This window comes from Macaca mulatta, chromosome 2 (assembly GCF_049350105.2).
Source record: "Macaca mulatta isolate MMU2019108-1 chromosome 2, T2T-MMU8v2.0, whole genome shotgun sequence".
In the NCBI taxonomy this organism is placed as follows: Eukaryota; Metazoa; Chordata; class Mammalia; order Primates; family Cercopithecidae; genus Macaca; species Macaca mulatta.
The window spans coordinates 102,734,990-102,754,585 of NC_133407.1; the positions used below are offsets into that span (position 1 = coordinate 102,734,990).

Below are 19,596 nucleotides of genomic sequence, written 5' to 3' on the forward strand. Positions count from 1 at the left end.
ACAGGTACACCTGAGCATTTTTCAGACCCTGTGCATTAGGGCTGCCCCCACCACTGGCATGAGGACAATGAACTGATGCACCTGAGTGCCAGGAGATGACTGAGCAGCTGCAGCCCAGGAGCCCGACACCTGTGAATCCTACCACCAGGGCTAGCCGTAGCCCACTCCCCCTGCACTCAAACCAGTCTCCGTGGCCCCCAGATTGCTGGGAGCCCATCCCCTGGCTCCTTTCTGCGTTGCCACATCCCTGCCACATCAACAGTGTTTGTGGGTGGGCCTGGTCCCCTCTTGGCCATGAGCTCTTGATCCCTCTCCTCAGCTCAAGGAGGTATACAGCAGGTGCTCAGTAATGAAAGCTTCACCAGGCTTGTGGGCTTCACAATTTGTTCCAGATCACACTGTGTTTGGGAAAGCCTCTGAAAACAGCCACTATGATAGATTCATTTTGTAAGGAAATGTGCCACCTGGTGCTTGGAGCAAGTTCTTCTGTGTGTTAACTGAGTGGTCACATTATTTGAGCATGTGCTGTATTTGAGCAGGTGCTGGGCACTGTGAGGGGCCGCGCCTCTGCCCTCAGGGAGAAGATGCTGGCCACTGGGGGAGGATATGAGGGAACCAGTTGGAGGGAGGAAAAAGGCACACAACAGGTGCTCAGCAGTGGCTTAGGAATGAGTGGATGGATGGATGAATGGATGAGGAGATGTAGACACATGGATGGATGGATGAGTGTGTAGATAGATTAATGCTGGGATGGATGGATGGATGGATGGATGGATGGATGGATGGATGGATGGACGGACGGACGGGTGGGTGGATGGATGGGTGGATGGGTGGATGGATGGATGGATGGATGGATGGATGGATGGATGGATGGATGGGTGGAATGATGTGTGTATGTCTGTATGTATGTATGGGTGGGTAGATAATGTATGGATGGGTGGAGGGTAGATGATGTATGTGCATATGGATGGATAGATGGTGGATAGATGAATGTATGGATAAACAAACTGACAGATAGATGAATGGAGGGATGGATTAATAGGTAGATTGGTGGGTGGATGGATGAATGATGGATGGATGGACGAACAGTGAATGGATGGATGGGAGAAAGGATGGATGATGGAAGGATGGATGGATGGATGAATGGATGATGGATGGATGGAAGGATGAACAGGTGGATGGATGGATGATGGAAGCATGGATGGATGATGGAAGCATGGATGGATGATGGATGGATGGATGAATGGATAAAAGGATATGTGGATGGATGATGGATGGATGGAAGGATAAACAGGTGAATGGATGGATGATGGAAGGATGAACAGACAGATGGATGGAACAACAGGTGAATGGATGGATAGACGGGTGAATGGATGGATAAAAGGATGGGTGAATGATGGATGGATGAATGGACAGATGGATGGACAGATGGATGGATGAATGGACAGATGGATGGATGATGGATGGATGGATGGATGGATGGATGGATGATGGATGGATGAACAGATGAATGGATGGATGATGGAAGGATGGATGGATGAATGGATAAATGGATAGATGGATGAATGATGGATGGATGAACAAGAGGTGAGTGGATGGTTGATGGAAGGATGGATGGATGACAGATGGATATATGGATGAATGGATAAATGGATGAATGGATAAATGGATGAATGGATAAATGGATGAATGGATGAATGATGGATGAATGGTGGATGGATGAATGGTAGATGGATGGAAGGATGAACAGGTGGATGGATGGAAGGAGGAACAGGTGAATGGATGGTTGATGGAAGGATGAATGGACGGATGGATGGATGAACAGGTGAATGGATGGATAGACAGGTGAATGGATGGATGATAAATGGATGGATGATAAAAGGATGGATGATAAAAGGATGGATGGATGAATGGACAGATGGATGGATGATGGCTGGATGGATGATGGATGGGTGGATAAATGGATGGATGGATGGATGATGGATAGATGGAAGGATGAACAGATGAATAGATGGATGATGGAAGGATAGATGATGGAAAGATGGGTGGATGATGGAAGGATGGATGGATGGATGAATGGATAAATGGATGGATGGAAGGATGAACAGGAGGTGAGTGGATGGATGATGGAAGGATAGATGGATGATAGATGGATGGATGGATATATGGATGAATGGATAAATGGATGGATGGATGGATGAATGATGGATGGATGGAAGGATGAACAGGTGAATGGATGGATGATGGAAGGATGGATGGATGAATGGACGAACAGGTGGATGGATGGTGGCTGAATGAATGGATGATAAAAGAATGGATGAATGATGGATGGACGAATGGATGGATGGATGGATGGACGATAGATGGATGAATGGAAGGATGAACAGGTGAATGGAAGGATGAACAGGTGAATGGATGTATGATAGAAGGATGGATGGATGGATGGAAGGATGAGCAGGCGAGTGGATGAATGATGGAAGGATGGATGGATGATGGATAGATGGAAGAATGAACAGGTGAATGGATGACGGAATGATGGAAGAATGGACGGAGAGATGGATGAACAGGTGAATGGATGGATGGATGATAAAAGGATGGATGATGAATGAATGGATGGATGGATGGACAGCTGAATGAAAGCATCATGGATGGATGGAAGATGGTTGGATGGATAATGGAAAGACGGATGGAAGGATGGATGGAAGGATGGACGAACAGGTGAATGGATGGACGAAGAGGTGAACAGAAGCATGATGGATGGATGGATGGATAGAAGGATGAACAGTTGGATGGATGATGGAAAGATAGATGGAAGGATGGATGGATGGACGAACAGGTGAATGGATGGATGGACAGGTGAATGGATGGATGATAAAAGGATGGATGGATGATAGATGGATGGATGGACGGAGGGATGGATGGATGGACGGAGGGATGGATGATGGATTGATGGATGGATGCGTGGAAAGACAAATAGGTGAATGGATGGATGATGGAAGGATGGAAGGATGGATGGATGGATGATAGATGGATAGATGGAAGGACCCACAGGTATATGGGAAGATGATGGAAGAATGGATGGATGATGGATGGATGGATGGAAGGATGAGCAGGTAAACAGATAGATGATGGAAGGATGAATGGATGGGTGGATGGACAGGTGAATGGATGGATAGACGGGTGAATAGATGGATGAGAAAAGGATGGATGAATGATGGATGGATGGATGGATGGATGGATGGACAGATGGATGGATGGATGGATGAACAGGTAAATAGATGATGGAAGGATGAATGGATGGGTGGATGGACAGAGAGTGAACAGCACAGGGGTCCTCCTGCATCCCTTGCCACTCACCTGGATGTACAGGTCCACCAGCTCGCTCTGCTGCAGGCTGTAATAGATCTTCCCTGCTTGCAGCCAGGCACGCGCCTCCTTCTCTTTCTTCTGAAGATCAATGAAAATCCCCAGACTTCATTTAGTGTAGTCCAGAGTGGATTTGTAGGCCCTGGAATCAGACACAGGTGTCAGAACAAGGGCTTTCATCCTCCTGGAACCAGTCTGCCTCCTCCTGTGGGTCTGGTGACAGATGAATCTGGAATGTGCGGACTGGGAACGGCCCTCTTGTGTGTGCAGTGTTCTGCCCTTCCCAAGCTGCTAGGAGGGCCAGGGTGAACACACACAGCATGGAAAAGATGAAGGACATCCTTCTGAGGGAATTGAGCATCATGCTGCCCTGTAGCAGGAGGAGTGTGCTAGTCCATCTCCCCTGCCTCCCAGACATGGCCTGTGTCTTCTCCACACGCACCAGGAGCCGTTAGTGTTCAGAGGCTATCTGGGCCGATGGTTCTCAAGGTGTGCAGGTATCACAGTCACCCGGAGGCCTGTCCCTATAGCTTGCTGGCCCTGCCCACAGAGCTTCCGGCTCCACAGGCCTGGGGCAGGCCCTAGAACTCCCACTTGCCACAGGCTCCTAGGTGACATAGATGCTGCTCTGCTGGTCCAGGGACTACACTTTGAGAAGCATGGCTCTAGCACACTGGCCCATTTTCCTTCTGTGAACCTGAGACCAAGACTGGAGCCAGTCTCCCAGGTCCCCATGGAATCTGGCTCCTTCCCTGCTCTCTCAGTAAGTCCGACACTCGAGGGGGTGTGACTGCAGCAATGTCACTGGGCCCTGTGGGTGGGGTGGCCAGGGCCATGGTTACCCCACCAGGTCAGGATGCTTGGGGGAAGCCGAGTAGGCCACATATGGGATGTGAGACCTTGAAACCCTGCCCCAGGGAAGCAGGTGACACAACTGGCTCTGTCTTCTGTGGGAGAGAAGCCACAGGTGGCTGCTGTGGTCACATTTAAGGGGACAGATGAAGGCCAGGAGTGAAGATTCAGGGCAGGCAGAGGTCAGATGACAAAAGCCACCATAGTAGGAAGAACAGCCCAGAGTGCACGTACTGCCTCTGCTGGGGTGGAGATGACCTTTGACCCAACAAGGGAGGCTCAAGCTGGGACTCACGGGCCAGCAGCAGCCCTGGAACGACCCCAGGCCCACCAGCTCAAAGCATCTGATGCCAAGGAACCAAATGATCAAAAGGAGAGGGGCTGCTAGGGTCCTGGGCCAGCTTTCTTGTGCCCCCCTCCCTGCCCTGCCCGTCCCCACCTCCACCACCGCAAAGCCAGCCCTTACCGCTCGGTACCCAGGGACAGGTAGAGCTGACTGATGGTCTCCAGGGGCTGCCCCTCCAGCACCTTGTCGGCCACCTTGCGGGCCAGGGAGAGCTGGAGCTCATGGTAGATGACACACTGGGCCTCGCTGGGCATGACGGTGCCGTAGAAGTAGCACAGCCGCTGGACGGCCCACAGCTGGCCTGGGCAGAAGACAAAATGGAAGATGTTAGTCTCCCAGCGTCGAAGCGAGGCTGGCTGGGCTCGGAGGCCCCTGCGCCATGCTTGCCTCTTTCACACCTCTGTGAGCCTGGGCCCCATAGGTGGGGAGACTGAGCACAGACAGGCCATGCACCCATTTCAGGACAGATTCCGAACACACAGTCACATGGGCACACCTTGGTGCAGATGCTCATGGTAGAGGCCGGCCTTCTTTACAACTCCCAGGGCCGAGGTCCTGGCCAGGCTCGGCCCCTGCACCAGGCCATCTATTTCTGCTTCACAAAGCCTCTCTGGCCAGGACCACGGCCGCCTTCAGCCTGAGCTGATGAGGCCAGGGGCACAAGTAGCCCCTGTCGCAGATGGAACCCTGAGAGAGCAAAGCCAAGCGTCATGTCTGCCACATACGGCATCATGTTGGGGGAACGGGGTTCAAAGCTGGGCCCTGGCGGTGGAAAGCTTCTGATTTTCTAGTGCCAGAAACATTCCGGAGATTAACACAAGAAACCAGGTACGCCGAATGGACATCTGTTACACACACCACCCAACAACAGCTGAATACACAGTCCTCTCGAGCACCCATGGGACATTCCCCATGACAGACCATGTGCCAGGCCACAAAATGAGCCTCAGTGAATGGAGAAGGTCTGAGACCAAAGCAGAGGTGTTCTTCAGCTGTACTGGCATGAAACTGGAAATCAACAGTGAAGGAAATGTGACAAATTCAAAAATATGTGGAAATTACACACTCCTAAACAACCAGTGAGTCAAAGAGACCATCAGGGAAACTGAAAACTAATTTGAGAAGAATGCAAACAAATGCACAGCCCGGGCCAGCGCGGTGGCTCACGCCTGTCATCCCAGCACTGTGGGAGGCCGAGGCGGGAGGATCGCTTGAGTCCAGGAGTTTGAGAACAGCCTGGGAAACATGGTGAAATCCCGTCTCTATAAAAAAATAAAATATAAAAATTAGCCGGGTAGGGTGGTGCACGTCTGTAATCCCAGCTACTCGGGAGGCTGAGGCATGAGAATGGCTTGAACCTGGGTAGAAGTTGCAGTGAGCCAAGATTGCACCACTGCACCCCACCCTGGGCAATAGAGCAAAACTCTGTCTTTAAAAAAAAAAAAATAGCACAGTGTATCAAAAATTCCAACATGCAGCTAAGGCAGTGCTGAAAGGGAAATTTATAACTGTAAATGTCTACATTCAAAGAAAGAAGAAAAATCTCAAATCAAAAACCTAACCTTCCACCTTGAGAAACTAGAAAAAGAATGAACTAAACCCAAAGCAAATAAAAGGAAGAAAATAATAAACATGAGAGTGGAAATGGGAAGTAAAAATACAGAGAATGGAAAAACAAAAGAGATAATCAACAGAACCAAAAGTGGGTTTTTTGAAAATAATAACAAAATTGACAAATCTTTCACCAGACTGACCAAGAAAAGAAAGAGGGACACAAATGACTGAAATCAGAGACTGAGCACCATGGCTCACGCCTGTCATCCCAGCGCTTTGTGAGGCCGAGGTGGAAGGATCGCTGAGGCCAGCATTCAAGACCAGCCTGGGGGAACATGATGAGACCCCATCTCTAATAAAAAGAAATAAATAAAAAATTAAAAACCCAAGTTTCTAAAATGAGAAATGAAAGAGGAAACATTATTGCCAACCTGACAGAAATGAAAGGGTTCCATGAAAACACTACGAACAACTCTACACCAACAAATCAGACCATCTAGACACAACAGCCAAACTCCTAAAATGACACAAACTACCAAAAATGACTCAAAAATGACCCCAAGTAAGCATGTGGGGTATCAGCCCCGCCCTCGGTCTCCTCGACCGTTCAGCGCAGGGTGGGGAGATAGGGAAGCATGATCCCCGTTCCCTGGCCTGCATTTCCAAGTCTGAATCCCCCAGCACCCTGGGGAGGGCCTCGTAGGAGGAGGTGCCACAGGCTATTGTGCCAGGAGCCACGGGAGGCTGCAGTGGGGGTTGGGGCGCTGGATTCCTGGAGGGCCTCCTTCCAGTCAAAGAATGCCCCTGGGGAAGAAGCCTGGGTCTGAACCTCCCAACCCTCCTTGGGCAGATGTGTGGGACCGGGGCCCCTTCACACGGTCCTTCCCAAAATCTCATCCCTCCTAGGGCCAGGAGTGGGTGCCAGGCCTGTGCTGGGAAATGGGCAGATTTGGCCACAGCCCCTGGGGCTCTGGTCCAGGCCACAGGAGGCAGCTCTGAGTGGTCTCACGATGCCATGACAAAGCGCTGCAAGGCAGAGGGGACCCACAACAGTATCCCTTGTCTCGGCCATTTCCCTGGACTCAACTTCCTCATCTATCCTCTGCGGCCTAGATTTCGGACAGCCCTGCCCACCTACTGTCCATTCACTGCTCAGTCTGCAGTGACTATTGGATAGCACTCCATGGCTCCCCAGTGCTCTTGGGGAAAAGGCCAAGCCACAGCCTGAGGCCCCAGGCCCTGCTTAGCTCTCCAGAAGAGCTTCTCACCATCCAGCACCCAACCCACGCACTCCTAACTCTGCACCTCCCTGCATAAGCCCTGCTCACTCACCCCCGCTCACACCCCACTTATCCCCGCTCACACTTCTGCTCACTCACCCCAATCACACCTCCGCTCACTCACCCCCACTCACTCATCTCCACTCACACTCCCGCTCACTCACCCCATCACACCTCCGCTCACTCACCCCCACTCATCTCCACTCACACTCCCGCTCACTCACCCCCATCACACCTCCGCTCACTCACCCCCACTCAGTCATCCCCGCTCACACTCCTGCTCACTCACCCCCATCACACCTCCACTCACTCACCCCCACTCACTCATCTCCACTCACACTCCCGCTCACTCATCCCCACTCACTCACCACCGCACCCCACTCATCCCAGCTCACACTCCTGCTCACTCACTCCCATCACACCTCTGCTCACTCACCCCCACTCACTCATCCCTGCTCACTCACCCCATCACACCTCCGCTCACTCACCACCACTCACTCATCCCCGCTCACACTCCCGTTCGCTCACCCCCACTCACTCACCCCCACTCACTCACCCCCACTCAATCACCCCCACTCACTCACCGCCGCTCACACCCCCTTCATCCCCGCTCACTCACCCCCACTCGCTCACCCCTGCTCACACCCCACTCATTCCCGCTCACACTCCCACTCTCTCACCCCCATCACACCTCCACTCACTCACCCCCACTCACTCATCCCCGCTCACTCACCCCCACTCACTCACCACCACTCACCCCCACTAGCTTATCCCTGGTCCTTCACACAGGCTACACCACCAGCCCCTCCCCCACCACCTATTACTTGACTAAATCCTCTCAACCCTCTGGTCCCAGACTAAGAGTCTTCCCTAACCCGGGGCCAAGTGCTGCCCCGCCATCACGCCACTCACCCTTTTGTGGCTTCTCTGGCCTAAAGCTCACATTCTCACGCTCAGTCCCTGCCACCCGAGGACCCCACAAGCCCCATTTATGGGTGGGGCCTGGCACACACTGCACAACGAGCTGCTTTTGCATGAACTGCTCTGCGGCTTTGGGCAATCACCCGCCCCATGTCCTCTGTGAAGTGGGATGACAGGTGCGCAGGCTGCCAACACACCAAGCAGATAACACGGGCACAAGAACCGGCGTTCAGGGCCTGGCTCATGGAGGGGCCCCAAGTCCCAGCTCAGCAGAGCCTGTCTTGATCCCAGGGTTATGGCTAGGGATTCCCAGCATGCAGGACTTTCCGTGCTCAAGGCAGCATGGTCCCTGGGCAAAGTGGGAAGAGCTGGCTGCCCCAGTAGGGCAGAGGGCCTGGCCCTGCGTGGGAACCGCCTGTCTCCAGGGCGCTTGCCAACATCTGCTGCTGGCCATGACTCAGCACTTTCGATGGTAGAAAAACCACCACTTGTTTCTGAATCACAAACCCCAGGTGTGCCCTGACGCGAGTGGCCCCGGAAGGCGCACAGGAGGAACCGGGGCACTCACTCTCCACAAGGCCCATCTCCACAGCGACCAGAAGGGCCCACTCATAGTAGCCCTTGCCCTGCTGGGCCGGACCCTGGTGGGTGCAGAGGTGGCCCAGCTGCAGGAGCACGTGGGTGAAGTCCCGGCCACACTCCCTGCAGGGCAGCCTCGAGAACAGCCGCACGGCCTCCAGGAGGTGGTGCTGGGCCAGCCTGCTGGCACCCGCGTGCAGACATAGGGTCCCGAAGTTGGCCAGCACCACTGCCTGGTTCCTCCGCTGGCCCAGGTCCTGAGCCACCCGCAGGGTACGGTAGTAGCCCTAGGCTGCCTGTCTCATCTGGCCCAGCAGGGCAAGGGCTACTATGCCTTCAGAGCCACGTCTCTCTCTTGTCATCTAACCCATTTAAACTCTCCTTTCAAACTATATGCCAGACCTAACCACTTCTCACCTTTCTCATCATTTCCAACCAGGTCCAGCCCTCATCAGAGCGCTCTGGGTTACTGCAAAAGCCTCCCAATCGCCAGGCACAGTGGCTCATGCTTGTAATCCCAGTACTTTGGTAGACCAAGGCAGGTGGATCATCAGAGGTCAGGAGTTCAAGACCAGCCTGGCCAACATGGTGAAACCCCTCTACTAAAAATACAAAAAATTAGCCAAGCATGGTGGTGGGTGCCTGTAATCCCAGCTATTCGGGAGGCTGAAGCAGGAGAATCACTTGAACACAGAAGGCAGAGGTTACAGTGAGCCGAGATCGTGCCATTGCACTCCAGCCTGGGTGACAAGAGCGAAACTCCATCTCAGAAGGTTTAAAAAAAAAAAAAAAAAAAGCCTCCCAACCTACCTCTCTCCTTCCACCTTTCACCCTGCCCTGCATTCTACCTTCCACTCTCAAACATTTCAGAAAAAAAAAAAAATTATATCCACAGAGAGAGAAAGAGAAAGTACAAATGGGGTAAAATGTTTGGGGAATCTGAGGGAAGAGTATATGGGAATTCTCTGTACTATTTTTGCAACTTTTCCATAAGTCTAGATTATTTTGAATTCAAGAGTTAAACAAAGAAAAAACAAAAACCAAAACAAAAACAAAACACTATCTCCCTTTGTGAATCCATCCTGTCTTTCCCCTGGCAACTGAAGGACACTCTCAACTAAGCACATCTATTTTTTCATGAACACTAAAAGAACCCTTGACTAGTTTTGACTTTCTGTGCTTGGCAGTAGAATTTCATATATATGTGTGTGTGTACATATATGTGTGTGGTGTGTGTGTATATACAGAAAGGGAGAAATATATATGTGTATATATATATAAATATATTGTAAATTTACAATGGTAATGTGTATACATATAAATATATGTGTGTGTGTAGATATATATAATACATACCCCATAGCCTGTCCTTAACCAGTTCTAAACTTAGTCGGAAAAACACATACCTAAGCAGAGAATTTCAAAATAATATGATGAACATTTTGATAGAGGGATGTGTTGCTATGGAACATGCTGCTAAGACACAAAACCTCCTAGATGGGGCAAAGAATGAACGAAGTTTTGCACCTATAGGCACCCCCTCTGATATCCCCTCAAACGTTTATATTTATATGCATTTGTTTCCCCCAGGACCCCCGTTTCATAAGGGTTAGTCCTAGAGCCTAGCAAGTTCCTACTACAGCTGGCACACATATGCCATTCAAGAAACAGTGGCTGAGTGAATGACGAGTTAAGAACCATTTGTCAGCCAGTGCTCAGTAATACAAAATGCACTGGTATGCAAATTATATTTTTGTTGAAAGCAAGGGCAGGATCACAAATTATCTTTCCAGAGAGAGCAAACCTCAAAAGCTTCTTTACCCTACTAAAGCACGTTATAAGAAGCTCCCCTTATATAAAAGAAAACCTCCTCATTCGTTATCAATGGCATGGAAACCTAATAAGCCTTCACCTCTGATGACATCTCTTCCATCCCCAGGGCTAGAAGAAGGAGGTTCCGGAAACCCTGGTAGTTGTGAAGGTGGCTCCCAGCTCTGACAGTCTTGAACCCTGTGGGTGCGGGGGTCACACAGCAGAAGAACAACAGAGGGAAGCATCATCAGGCTTTGAATATGTTTGAACCAGAGATGGCAAATAGGCTGCAGCCAACTGAAAACACCAGAGATTCATGGTGGCCACCTGAGGGGTTGTGCTCTTAAAAAACAAAAATTAAAATTAAAAATTAAAAAATTAAAAAAGGAAGGGGTCAAGAATCCATCAGGTCTGACTGAGATGTGTATCAGTGACTAACACCCCATATGGCAAAAGTACTCCGGTGCGCTTTGGGTACTCACAGCTTCAGCAGTATTCAAAGGCGTGTGCTTCCCTAAGACTAAGCCACGGGAATACCCCCAGCAACAATGCCAGGAGAAATGTCTAACATGGATCTGGCTAGAAATACAGTTGTCTTTAACAAATTAACACTGAATAAATCCTGACTTATTAGAGCCTGCGAGAATGACATTCTCAATGATAACAGTTATCACTACAATCTCCAAACATCTGCGATCCTGCGAGGAGGAACTGTGACAGCGCAGGCCACGTGTCCAGACTGCTTCCCAGACTGCCTGTTACAGAATAAAAGAAATGAAACCCCCCCTAAGAATGTCTTCACTCACATTTAGCCAGTTGTTCCTTTGTGTGCATCTCTGTGCTAAAATGGCCATTCTTCCCCACAGCCTGAAGTCATACGCTAAAATAAATGAGACTCACATGAAGCCAGAAATGTGCAGATGCCAAGGAAACCAACACAAACAAAATGGGCTGGAGAGTGTGGCCAGGAGGATGGTACTTCCCAGGAAGCAATTACTTCATCTCTGCCCATGAAGCAGGCAGCTGTCACTGTCCCCCAGGCCCACGCCAGCCACTCGAAGTAGGTTCTAACCAAACTACCTCCAACAATCAACATAAATACACCACACAATTGGCTTCTGAAAGGACACCTTGCAACCAACAAGAAACTGCTAGCACAACTTTGAAAAACTGTGCAACTAAAATCCTTGGAAAGGGATCAACACTGCCACATTTTGACTCAAATACTGTTTCGTGGTAGCACTGCAATAATTCACTGAAACAAAAGAATGAATGAGGAACATTATATAAATGAATATAAAAGAATGAATGAAGAATGAACATTATATAAATGAATGTTTATATAGGAATCAGAGGAAGCATGACTAATCATTTAAAGAAATAGGTCAAGAAACTGCTAGGTTCAGATGCTACCGTGAGACACTGTCAGGGCCTTAGGCAAATTCACTTCTCTTGGTCCTGTTTCTAGGTTCATCAAAAATCAGCTTCGGATTAGGGAATCTGTTGCTTTCCAATGCCTTCCTTCTGCGATTCCAGCCCAGATTTTAGGACTGCTCTCCCACTTGGTATATGAAAGCACTTTCTATGTATAATAGCAAGAGTACATTTCTGTGTTGAATGCGGTTTGGGACCTACTCTATGAGGCAGAATATCATCATATAATTTTAAGCATGACAACAAGACACATTCTAGATAAGGATAACACATAAGGCGTGGCCATACACCTGTGCGTGCCTGGCAGGGAGATGGGGAAGTCTCATTTAATGAAGCCGGGGTGCCTGTTGCACCTTAACATCCTCAGTCCACATCAAGTTCACAACGTCCTTCTGACATCAAACCACAGGTATCACATACTTTTCCATACTTTCCACCCAAGATTAAAATATGCAGAGCACCGTGATAAACACACCTCCATCCCCAGCATGTGGGCTCACATTCTGTAGAATTACATACTTTCGGGGCAAAATGGTGACCAGGTTGTAGCGGCAAGCAAGACTGGGCTCCGTGGGGACAGCAGGCCCTGCAGCAGCCATCACTCCTGTCGCCACAGTCTGATGCAGCTGCAGAGAAGCTGTGGCTGAGGCCATTCACTTTGTGAGAGAACCGCACAGGAGGGAAAAGGTAGGGAAGAGGGCAATGTCAGGCTTCTGAGCCCAAGCCAAGCCATCGCATCCCCTGTGACTTGCACATATATGCCCAGATGGCCTGAAGTAACTGAAGAATCACAAAAGAAGTGCAAATGCCCTGTCCCGCCTTAACTGATGACATTCCACCACAAAAGAAGTGAAAATGGCCGGTTCTTGCCTTAAGTGATGATATTATCTTGTGAAATTCCTTTTCCTGGCTCATCCTGGCTCAAAAAGCTCCCACACTGAGCACCTTGTGACCCCCACTCCTGCCCACCAGAGAACAACCCCCCTTTGACTGTAATTTTCCTTTACCTACCCAAATCCTATAAAACGGCCCCACCCTTATCTCCCTCCACTGACTCTCCTTTAGGACTCAGCCCGCCTGCACCCAGGTGATTAAAAAGCTTTATTGCTCACACAAAGCCTGTTTGGTGGTCTCTTCACACGGACATACATGACAGGCAGGTGCAGAGCCAGGGAAGGATCTGTGATGAGAACAGAAAGGAATGCGCCTCCCTGTACACACACTCGGATTTTATGACAATGTGGGTAGGGGGCTGAACTGGATGCCTGAGAACATTCCTCCAAGTTCCTTTGCTGATTTTCTAAATATTGGTGTAAAATCTGAATTCAGAAAATTTTTTTAAATCGCTTCAATCAACATCTTTGTCTGGTGCTCAGCATCAGGTCTACATGATTATCTAGAAAACCAACTTCAGTTCTAAGGCTCACGTCCTCCTACAGTGTCCCAGGGATTTTACAAGGGAACGCACCTCTCATTCGCATCAAGAACACACACAACTACCATTAAATAAATGCTTAATTTGCTTACACAATTTTTTAAACACCCAGATTTGAAATACAATAAAGAAGACAACTTTTTGATAGCTCTGCTTGCCAACTGGGAACTGCAGGTGGAGAAAATAACCTGCCATGATTTCTAACCAGTCAACCACCTGTCTTCCCTGGCTGCAGTAGGAGCAATCTTTCTGAGCTCAGGATGAAAAAGAACCCAGCTGGTTAAGGGACAGATGATCATCAGTTCTCAGCAGGCCTCCCAGGAATCCCCATGTGATACGTAGAAGTAAAAAGCTATCAATGACCAAGCATCTGGACGCTTATCCCACCTTGCCATCTGCTTCTCCTGCCATGCAAATATAAAATTAATAAGCCTGCTATTAGAGAACAGAGTTGGTGCTGCATCTGTCTTCCTAAAATTACGGATAATTACCAGCCCACAATGGCTTCTAATCAGATTTGAGTGGTCCCTTAGACAGGAAGCTAAAGTGCCTCAGCCCTAAACTGAGAAGAAAACAGAAACTGGAATGTTCTAGGTTTGATTTTTTCCCCCTTGTTCTAAAGTTGCTGTTCCCAAATCTCCTTCTACTGTCTTGTTTATAAAATGTATGAGAAACAGGGAAATTAAAAGACACTATAGAAATGGCCACTTTTTCTAGGTACAAACTTCGTTAACATGATTTTCAGTTGCTGGGCTTTTTCTCCACAAACTGTGAGCCTGGAGTACATTTTTCTCCCTCGTGGTTACACATTCAGAGTCAGGGAAAGTGGCTTTAGCAGTAAAGAGGGGAGTGCAGTGAGAAGTGACTGGGCACTGAGAAGGGCAGACAGGGACTCTACCTCGGTGTCCTGCAGCATTCCTGGGCCTCGGCCTTTACTTTTCTATCTGAACAAGGGATCTAAAGGCCCGTGATTCTAGGCCACGACAGCTCTTCATACACACATACGCAAATATCACACGCCTATGTGAAAAGCTGTGACACTTGGCTGATTCCCTGAAGAAGTTATCTTGTATCATTTCTACTCAAGTACTCCACCTCCTTCCAGACAAGTATCTGAGGATGATGGGCTATCCCACAGCAATGTGTGTAACCTCTCCTGCTTATGATCCCTGTTCACATAGCATTTTCCAAAAGCATTTGGTGTGAAGTGACAGAAGAAAGAAGAAGAAGGTTCTTTTAGCCCATTCATTCATTCATTCACTCATTCAACAAATATTGACTGACTACGTGCCAGGCACTGGTGATATAACAAGGAACATATATATTTTTGTAGGTAGAGACAGACAACCAAAAAGTATGTTAAAGAGTGATCAATGCTGTAGAGGAAAATACACCAGGAAACAGGAAAGAAGAATACCCCTAGCCACCCTACACTGGGGTGATGCCAGCGTTACAAAATGGAAACAGCGGCCTGGCACGGTGGCTCACACCTGTAATCTCAGCTCTTTGGGAGACTGACGCAGGCAGATCATCTGAGTTCAGGAGTTCAAGATCAGCCTGACCAATACGGCAAAACTCTGTCTCTACTAAAAACATAAAAATTAGCTGGAGGTGGTGGCACACACCTGTAATCCCAGTTACTCAGGAAGCTGAGGCACAAGAATCACTTGAACCTGGGAGGCAGAGGTTGGAGTGAGCCGAGGTCGCGCCACTGCACTCCAGCCTGGGTGACAGAGCAAGACTCTGTCTCAAAAACAGTAAAAATAAAAATAAAATGTAAACAGAGAATAAGATACCAAAAGAAAGAATGTGAACGATTAATTGTAACAAAAGCCTTTGTAAGCTGATACTTTCCTTCCTGGATCCTTGTACCTTACAAATGGAAAAAAACGGTGGGTAGGGGTAGCATCAAAATGATGGTGATGTTTTAAGATGGCTTTGGGTTTCAGATGTCTGACAGCCATACTTGAAAGGACACAAAGATAGATGTGTACCCGCCCCCCATCCGCTACACCCTTGTTCTGCTCTCTAATCTTTGCACATACCAGAGATTTCGTAAGTTCTGTGAGTACCTGGTTTTCTGCACGTACCAGAGATTTTGTTTTGCACATACCAGAGATTTTGTAAGTTCTGAGGCAAGGTCACAAGACGTGTTTAAGTAAGATAAACTCTTGCTGCCATAAACCTGCTCTCCCGCCTCAAAGTTTGAACCAAAATATCAGAAATGGCAGGAACCAATCATAGTTAGCCAAATCGCCTTGTTCAAACACTAGCCAATCATATATCTGATTTGTATAATAACTCTATGCCCACTTTTCTTAGACTATATAACATTGTTCGGAGCTGAGTGGGGGAGCTCTCCTGCCCGTCTCGTTTCACGAGCGAGGGAGAGTTCCAGGTTCGAACCTGTAATAAAGATCCTTGCTGCTTAGCTTTGACTCTGGACTCTGGTGGTCTTCTTCGGGGAATAAATGGTCTGGGCATAACATACTCATGTACTTCAAGGAGAAAGCTCTAGCTCTATAAGCCATCTGGGCAATGGTTTAATGTCTTTTTTTTTTTTTTTTTTTTTTTTTCAGAGGGTTTTTAAAGTACAGGAAAACGTGTGTGTTTATTTGGCTGCTCTGTGCCTGCACACGTGCAAGCTGTGCTAACAGGTTTTTCCATGTTTTGCTGAATTTGCCAGCTTGCCATAAACAGGCTTCCATGTCTTAATTGTCTATAAATGGCACAAACACACAAAAATGCAAATCAAGACAAGCTGTCCCTTCAACTGCTGCTGCCATGATGACAGCGAGCGACAATTGGCCAAATCAATACATGGAGACTGAAGCTGTCCGGCAGAGAGCACAGGGCCGACTGCTTTTCCCATAGCATTTAAAGAAACAAGCGGAAACAGCTCTCCACACAGGACAGACACGTCCTTTGTTCTTTGAATAAATGCTGCCAATGCCCAAAATACTTTCTCCATCACACTATCTATATGGAATTCAAGTTCCTTCCAATACCATGAGTAACGCCAGTGATAGACTATGTTTAGCCATAATGACCCATTAGCATTCTTTTTCCTCTAAAATGTTGAAATAATAACATTGAGTGTGCACTCACGAGGTGCCAGGCTCTGAGTTTGATCTCGTTTAGTTCTCATTGAAATCCGGTAAGATCAGTACCATATTCTCTCATTTTTCATAGATGAGGAAACTGAGTCACAGAAAGGCTAAGTAAGTTGTCCATGGTCACAGGTTATTTAGGAACTTTTCTCCAAACTTTCAAAAGTTAACTACTGCCACTATTACAAATGGGTTTCTGTTTGTTTGTTTTTCTTTTTTTTTTGAGACAGGGTCTTGCTCTGACCAGACGAGTGCAGTGGCGTGATGATGTTTCACTGCAGCCTCAACTTCCCGGACTCAAGTGATTCTCGCACCTCAGCCTCTCCAGTAGCTGGGATTACAGGCATGAGCCACCACACCTGGCTAATTTTTTAATTTTTATTTTTTGCAGGGATGGGGCTTCACCATGTTGCCCAGACTGGTTCCGAACTCTGGGCTCAAGAGATCCTCCCAGGTCGGCCTCCCAAAGTGCTGGGATTACAGGTGTAAACCACTGTGCACAGCCCTACAAATGCGACTTGTACAAAGTCAGAGCAGTGAGCAGGAAGAGAACAGAGACTTCAGTGAGTCTCCTGGATGTTGCAACACCATATCCCTCCTCCATACCGTAATGTGTCTACACCCACCAAGCTCCTAGACGTTGAAGGCAGGCCAGCTCAGAGACGAAACAGCAGTAAAGAAAGAGAAGATGCAGACATGCGTCTTGATTTCAGTTCGAGCGTGCGTCTCTCCCCTGCAGCTGCACAGGCAGAAACCAGGGGCCGTGAGTCTGAGGCAGTGTGTTTGGTTCCTGGCAGGTAATCTTTTGGGAGACCATCCCATACAATTAGTGTTACACTTCTCAAAAAGGAAGTGAGACTTTTATAGAAAAATCGAGAAAGGTCTAATAAAACCACAAAAGGATAATATAACAACAAATTAAATTCATCTGTCCAAACTGAAATCCCAAAGCCCTCTGGGCACACAGCTGCTTTTCTGAGCTGAAATTCAGCTCCAGCTAAGAAACAGGTCAACTTTTCTAAAAAGATTTCTTTTTCACATGCCTTCAATAATAATTCCTTTCCCTCACTTGTCATTTTCCAGATTTAATGGCTCCGTTGGCCTTCCTCTTATTTAGGCCATGAGCACTGACTGCATGTCTGCTACGGCCGGGACTCCAAGGGAGGCACCCTAGGGAACACAGATGACGGCAGCACAGCGACACCCTCAAGGAGCACACACGGGGAAGGCAAGACGATACCATCGCAGCCTTCAAACAGAAAAGAACTTGGCCTCCATACCCCGTCCCATTTCTAGAAAACAACGATGCTGAGTCAGTAACATTTACCGAACAGCCTGCAGTGTGGAGGCAGGCACGAGGGGGCTCCATGCGGGGAAGAGCACCTTCAGAAGGGGGCATGCAAGCAACGTGGAGGCAGGAGACACTCCCACGCACAAGGGCCAGCCTGGGGGCCTGCAGAAATGCCCATGCATCTGGGAGGAGGGAGAGAGGACAAGATACTTAAATGCTCCAAAATGAATAGAAGCCTCCCAAGAACCTCCCCCAAAATGGGGCAGGGATTTACAAAAGATCAAACCGAGCATGCGCAGTTACCTGAGCATAGCGCCACCAGAGCGAGCTATCGAGGAAGAAACAGGGTCACTAGAAGCCTGAGCCTCTACTCCCAGCTCTGCAACTCATTCACCCTATGACCTTGGTGAAGGCTCTTAGCTTCTGTGAGCCACAAGAGAATCACGGGAAAACAGAAGATAGGAAAACTGCTCTGCCTTTTTCACAGAACTGCTGAGGGAATAAAATCAGATAATGGATTTTTAAATTCTCTGTGAATTACGAAGCAAAATACAAACGTATGAAATCATTCTTACCATTAATAACAGCACTGTAAAATTAAGAGCAGAGTTAAGACCACAGCATTTTCCACCCCCCGACTCCCGAGAGAAATAGTGAGTCCAGCTGATGTATTTGGGCAACCCAGTATCTAGGCCTTGAGAGCCTCAAACAGCTCAGGAACTCTGACAGTATCACTCCAGCCCAGTGCTCATTAAGTTCTCCAAGACAGCCACTGACATAAAATACTACAGCTTTTTCAGCTGGGCTTGAAGCCCTCCAAGCTCACAGCACAGCTAAACAATGAAGAAGAGGTTTTCTGCTACTAGGCTCAAAAGCTGGCTTTTGTAGATTCCCATAGAAAGAACATTCAAGGCCAGGCGTGGTGGCTCATGCCTGTAATCCCAGCAATTTGGGAAGCCGAGGCAGGAGGATCACCTGAGGTCAGAAGTTCAAGAACAGCCTGGCCAATATGGTGAAGCCCCGTCTGTACTAAAACTACAAAAATTAGCCGGGGCATGCTGGCGAGCACCTGTAATCCCAGCTACTCGGGAGGCTGAGGCAGGAAAATCGCTTGAACTCAGGAGGCCGAGGTTGCAGTGAGCTGAGATCACGCCACTGCACTCCAGCCTGAGGGACAAGAGCGAAACTCCACCTCAAAGAAGAAAAAATAAAGAGCATTCTTTTTTGCTGATGTTAAATTTCCTGTGCTTAATACAGAGAAATCATACAACACTGAAATCCTGAAAAACATATCATAAAAAGCATTTAGTGACTGAAAAGACATTCAATATAACCTGTAACAGTGAGTTCCCCTCCTCTTTCCAGCCAGCTCCACTAATGCTGTGACCCTTAACAATGCTTTCACTAACACAGAGAAAAATTAATAGGACCGCTTACCCCTCTCAGCTGACAGCTAAACCAGTGCTTCTCCCTGGGCTCACTAAAGATGACCTTTACCTAAAACCAGGCTGCAACGACCCTGTAGATGTTGACTAACAATTTCAAAATTCCCATATTCTTTGTCCACTCCTAAGGAAGATGAACTGAAGCCAGGTGTCTCCAAGTCAGAACTAACA

At 48.3% G+C, this 19,596-nt stretch overlaps 1 protein-coding gene across 2 annotated transcripts in view; it reads right to left on the reverse strand.

The window, feature by feature from the left end:
- The window catches only part of LOC144339526 (SH3 domain and tetratricopeptide repeat-containing protein 1-like), a 56,266-nt gene that overhangs the window by 5,479 nt on the left and 31,191 nt on the right, over positions 1-19,596 (reverse strand). Inside the window, exons 2-3 of one of the 2 annotated variants that reach the window (XM_077994209.1) lie at positions 4,695-4,865; positions 3,358-3,508 (exon numbers count right to left, since the gene is read on the reverse strand). In XM_077994209.1, the coding sequence (XP_077850335.1) occupies positions 3,358-3,508; positions 4,695-4,818 (275 nt within the window). In that variant the 5' untranslated portion in view covers positions 4,819-4,865. Of the gene's footprint in view, positions 1-3,357; positions 3,509-4,684; positions 4,866-19,596 lie in introns of both variants that reach the window. The other variant, XM_077994210.1, reaches the window with a different exon arrangement.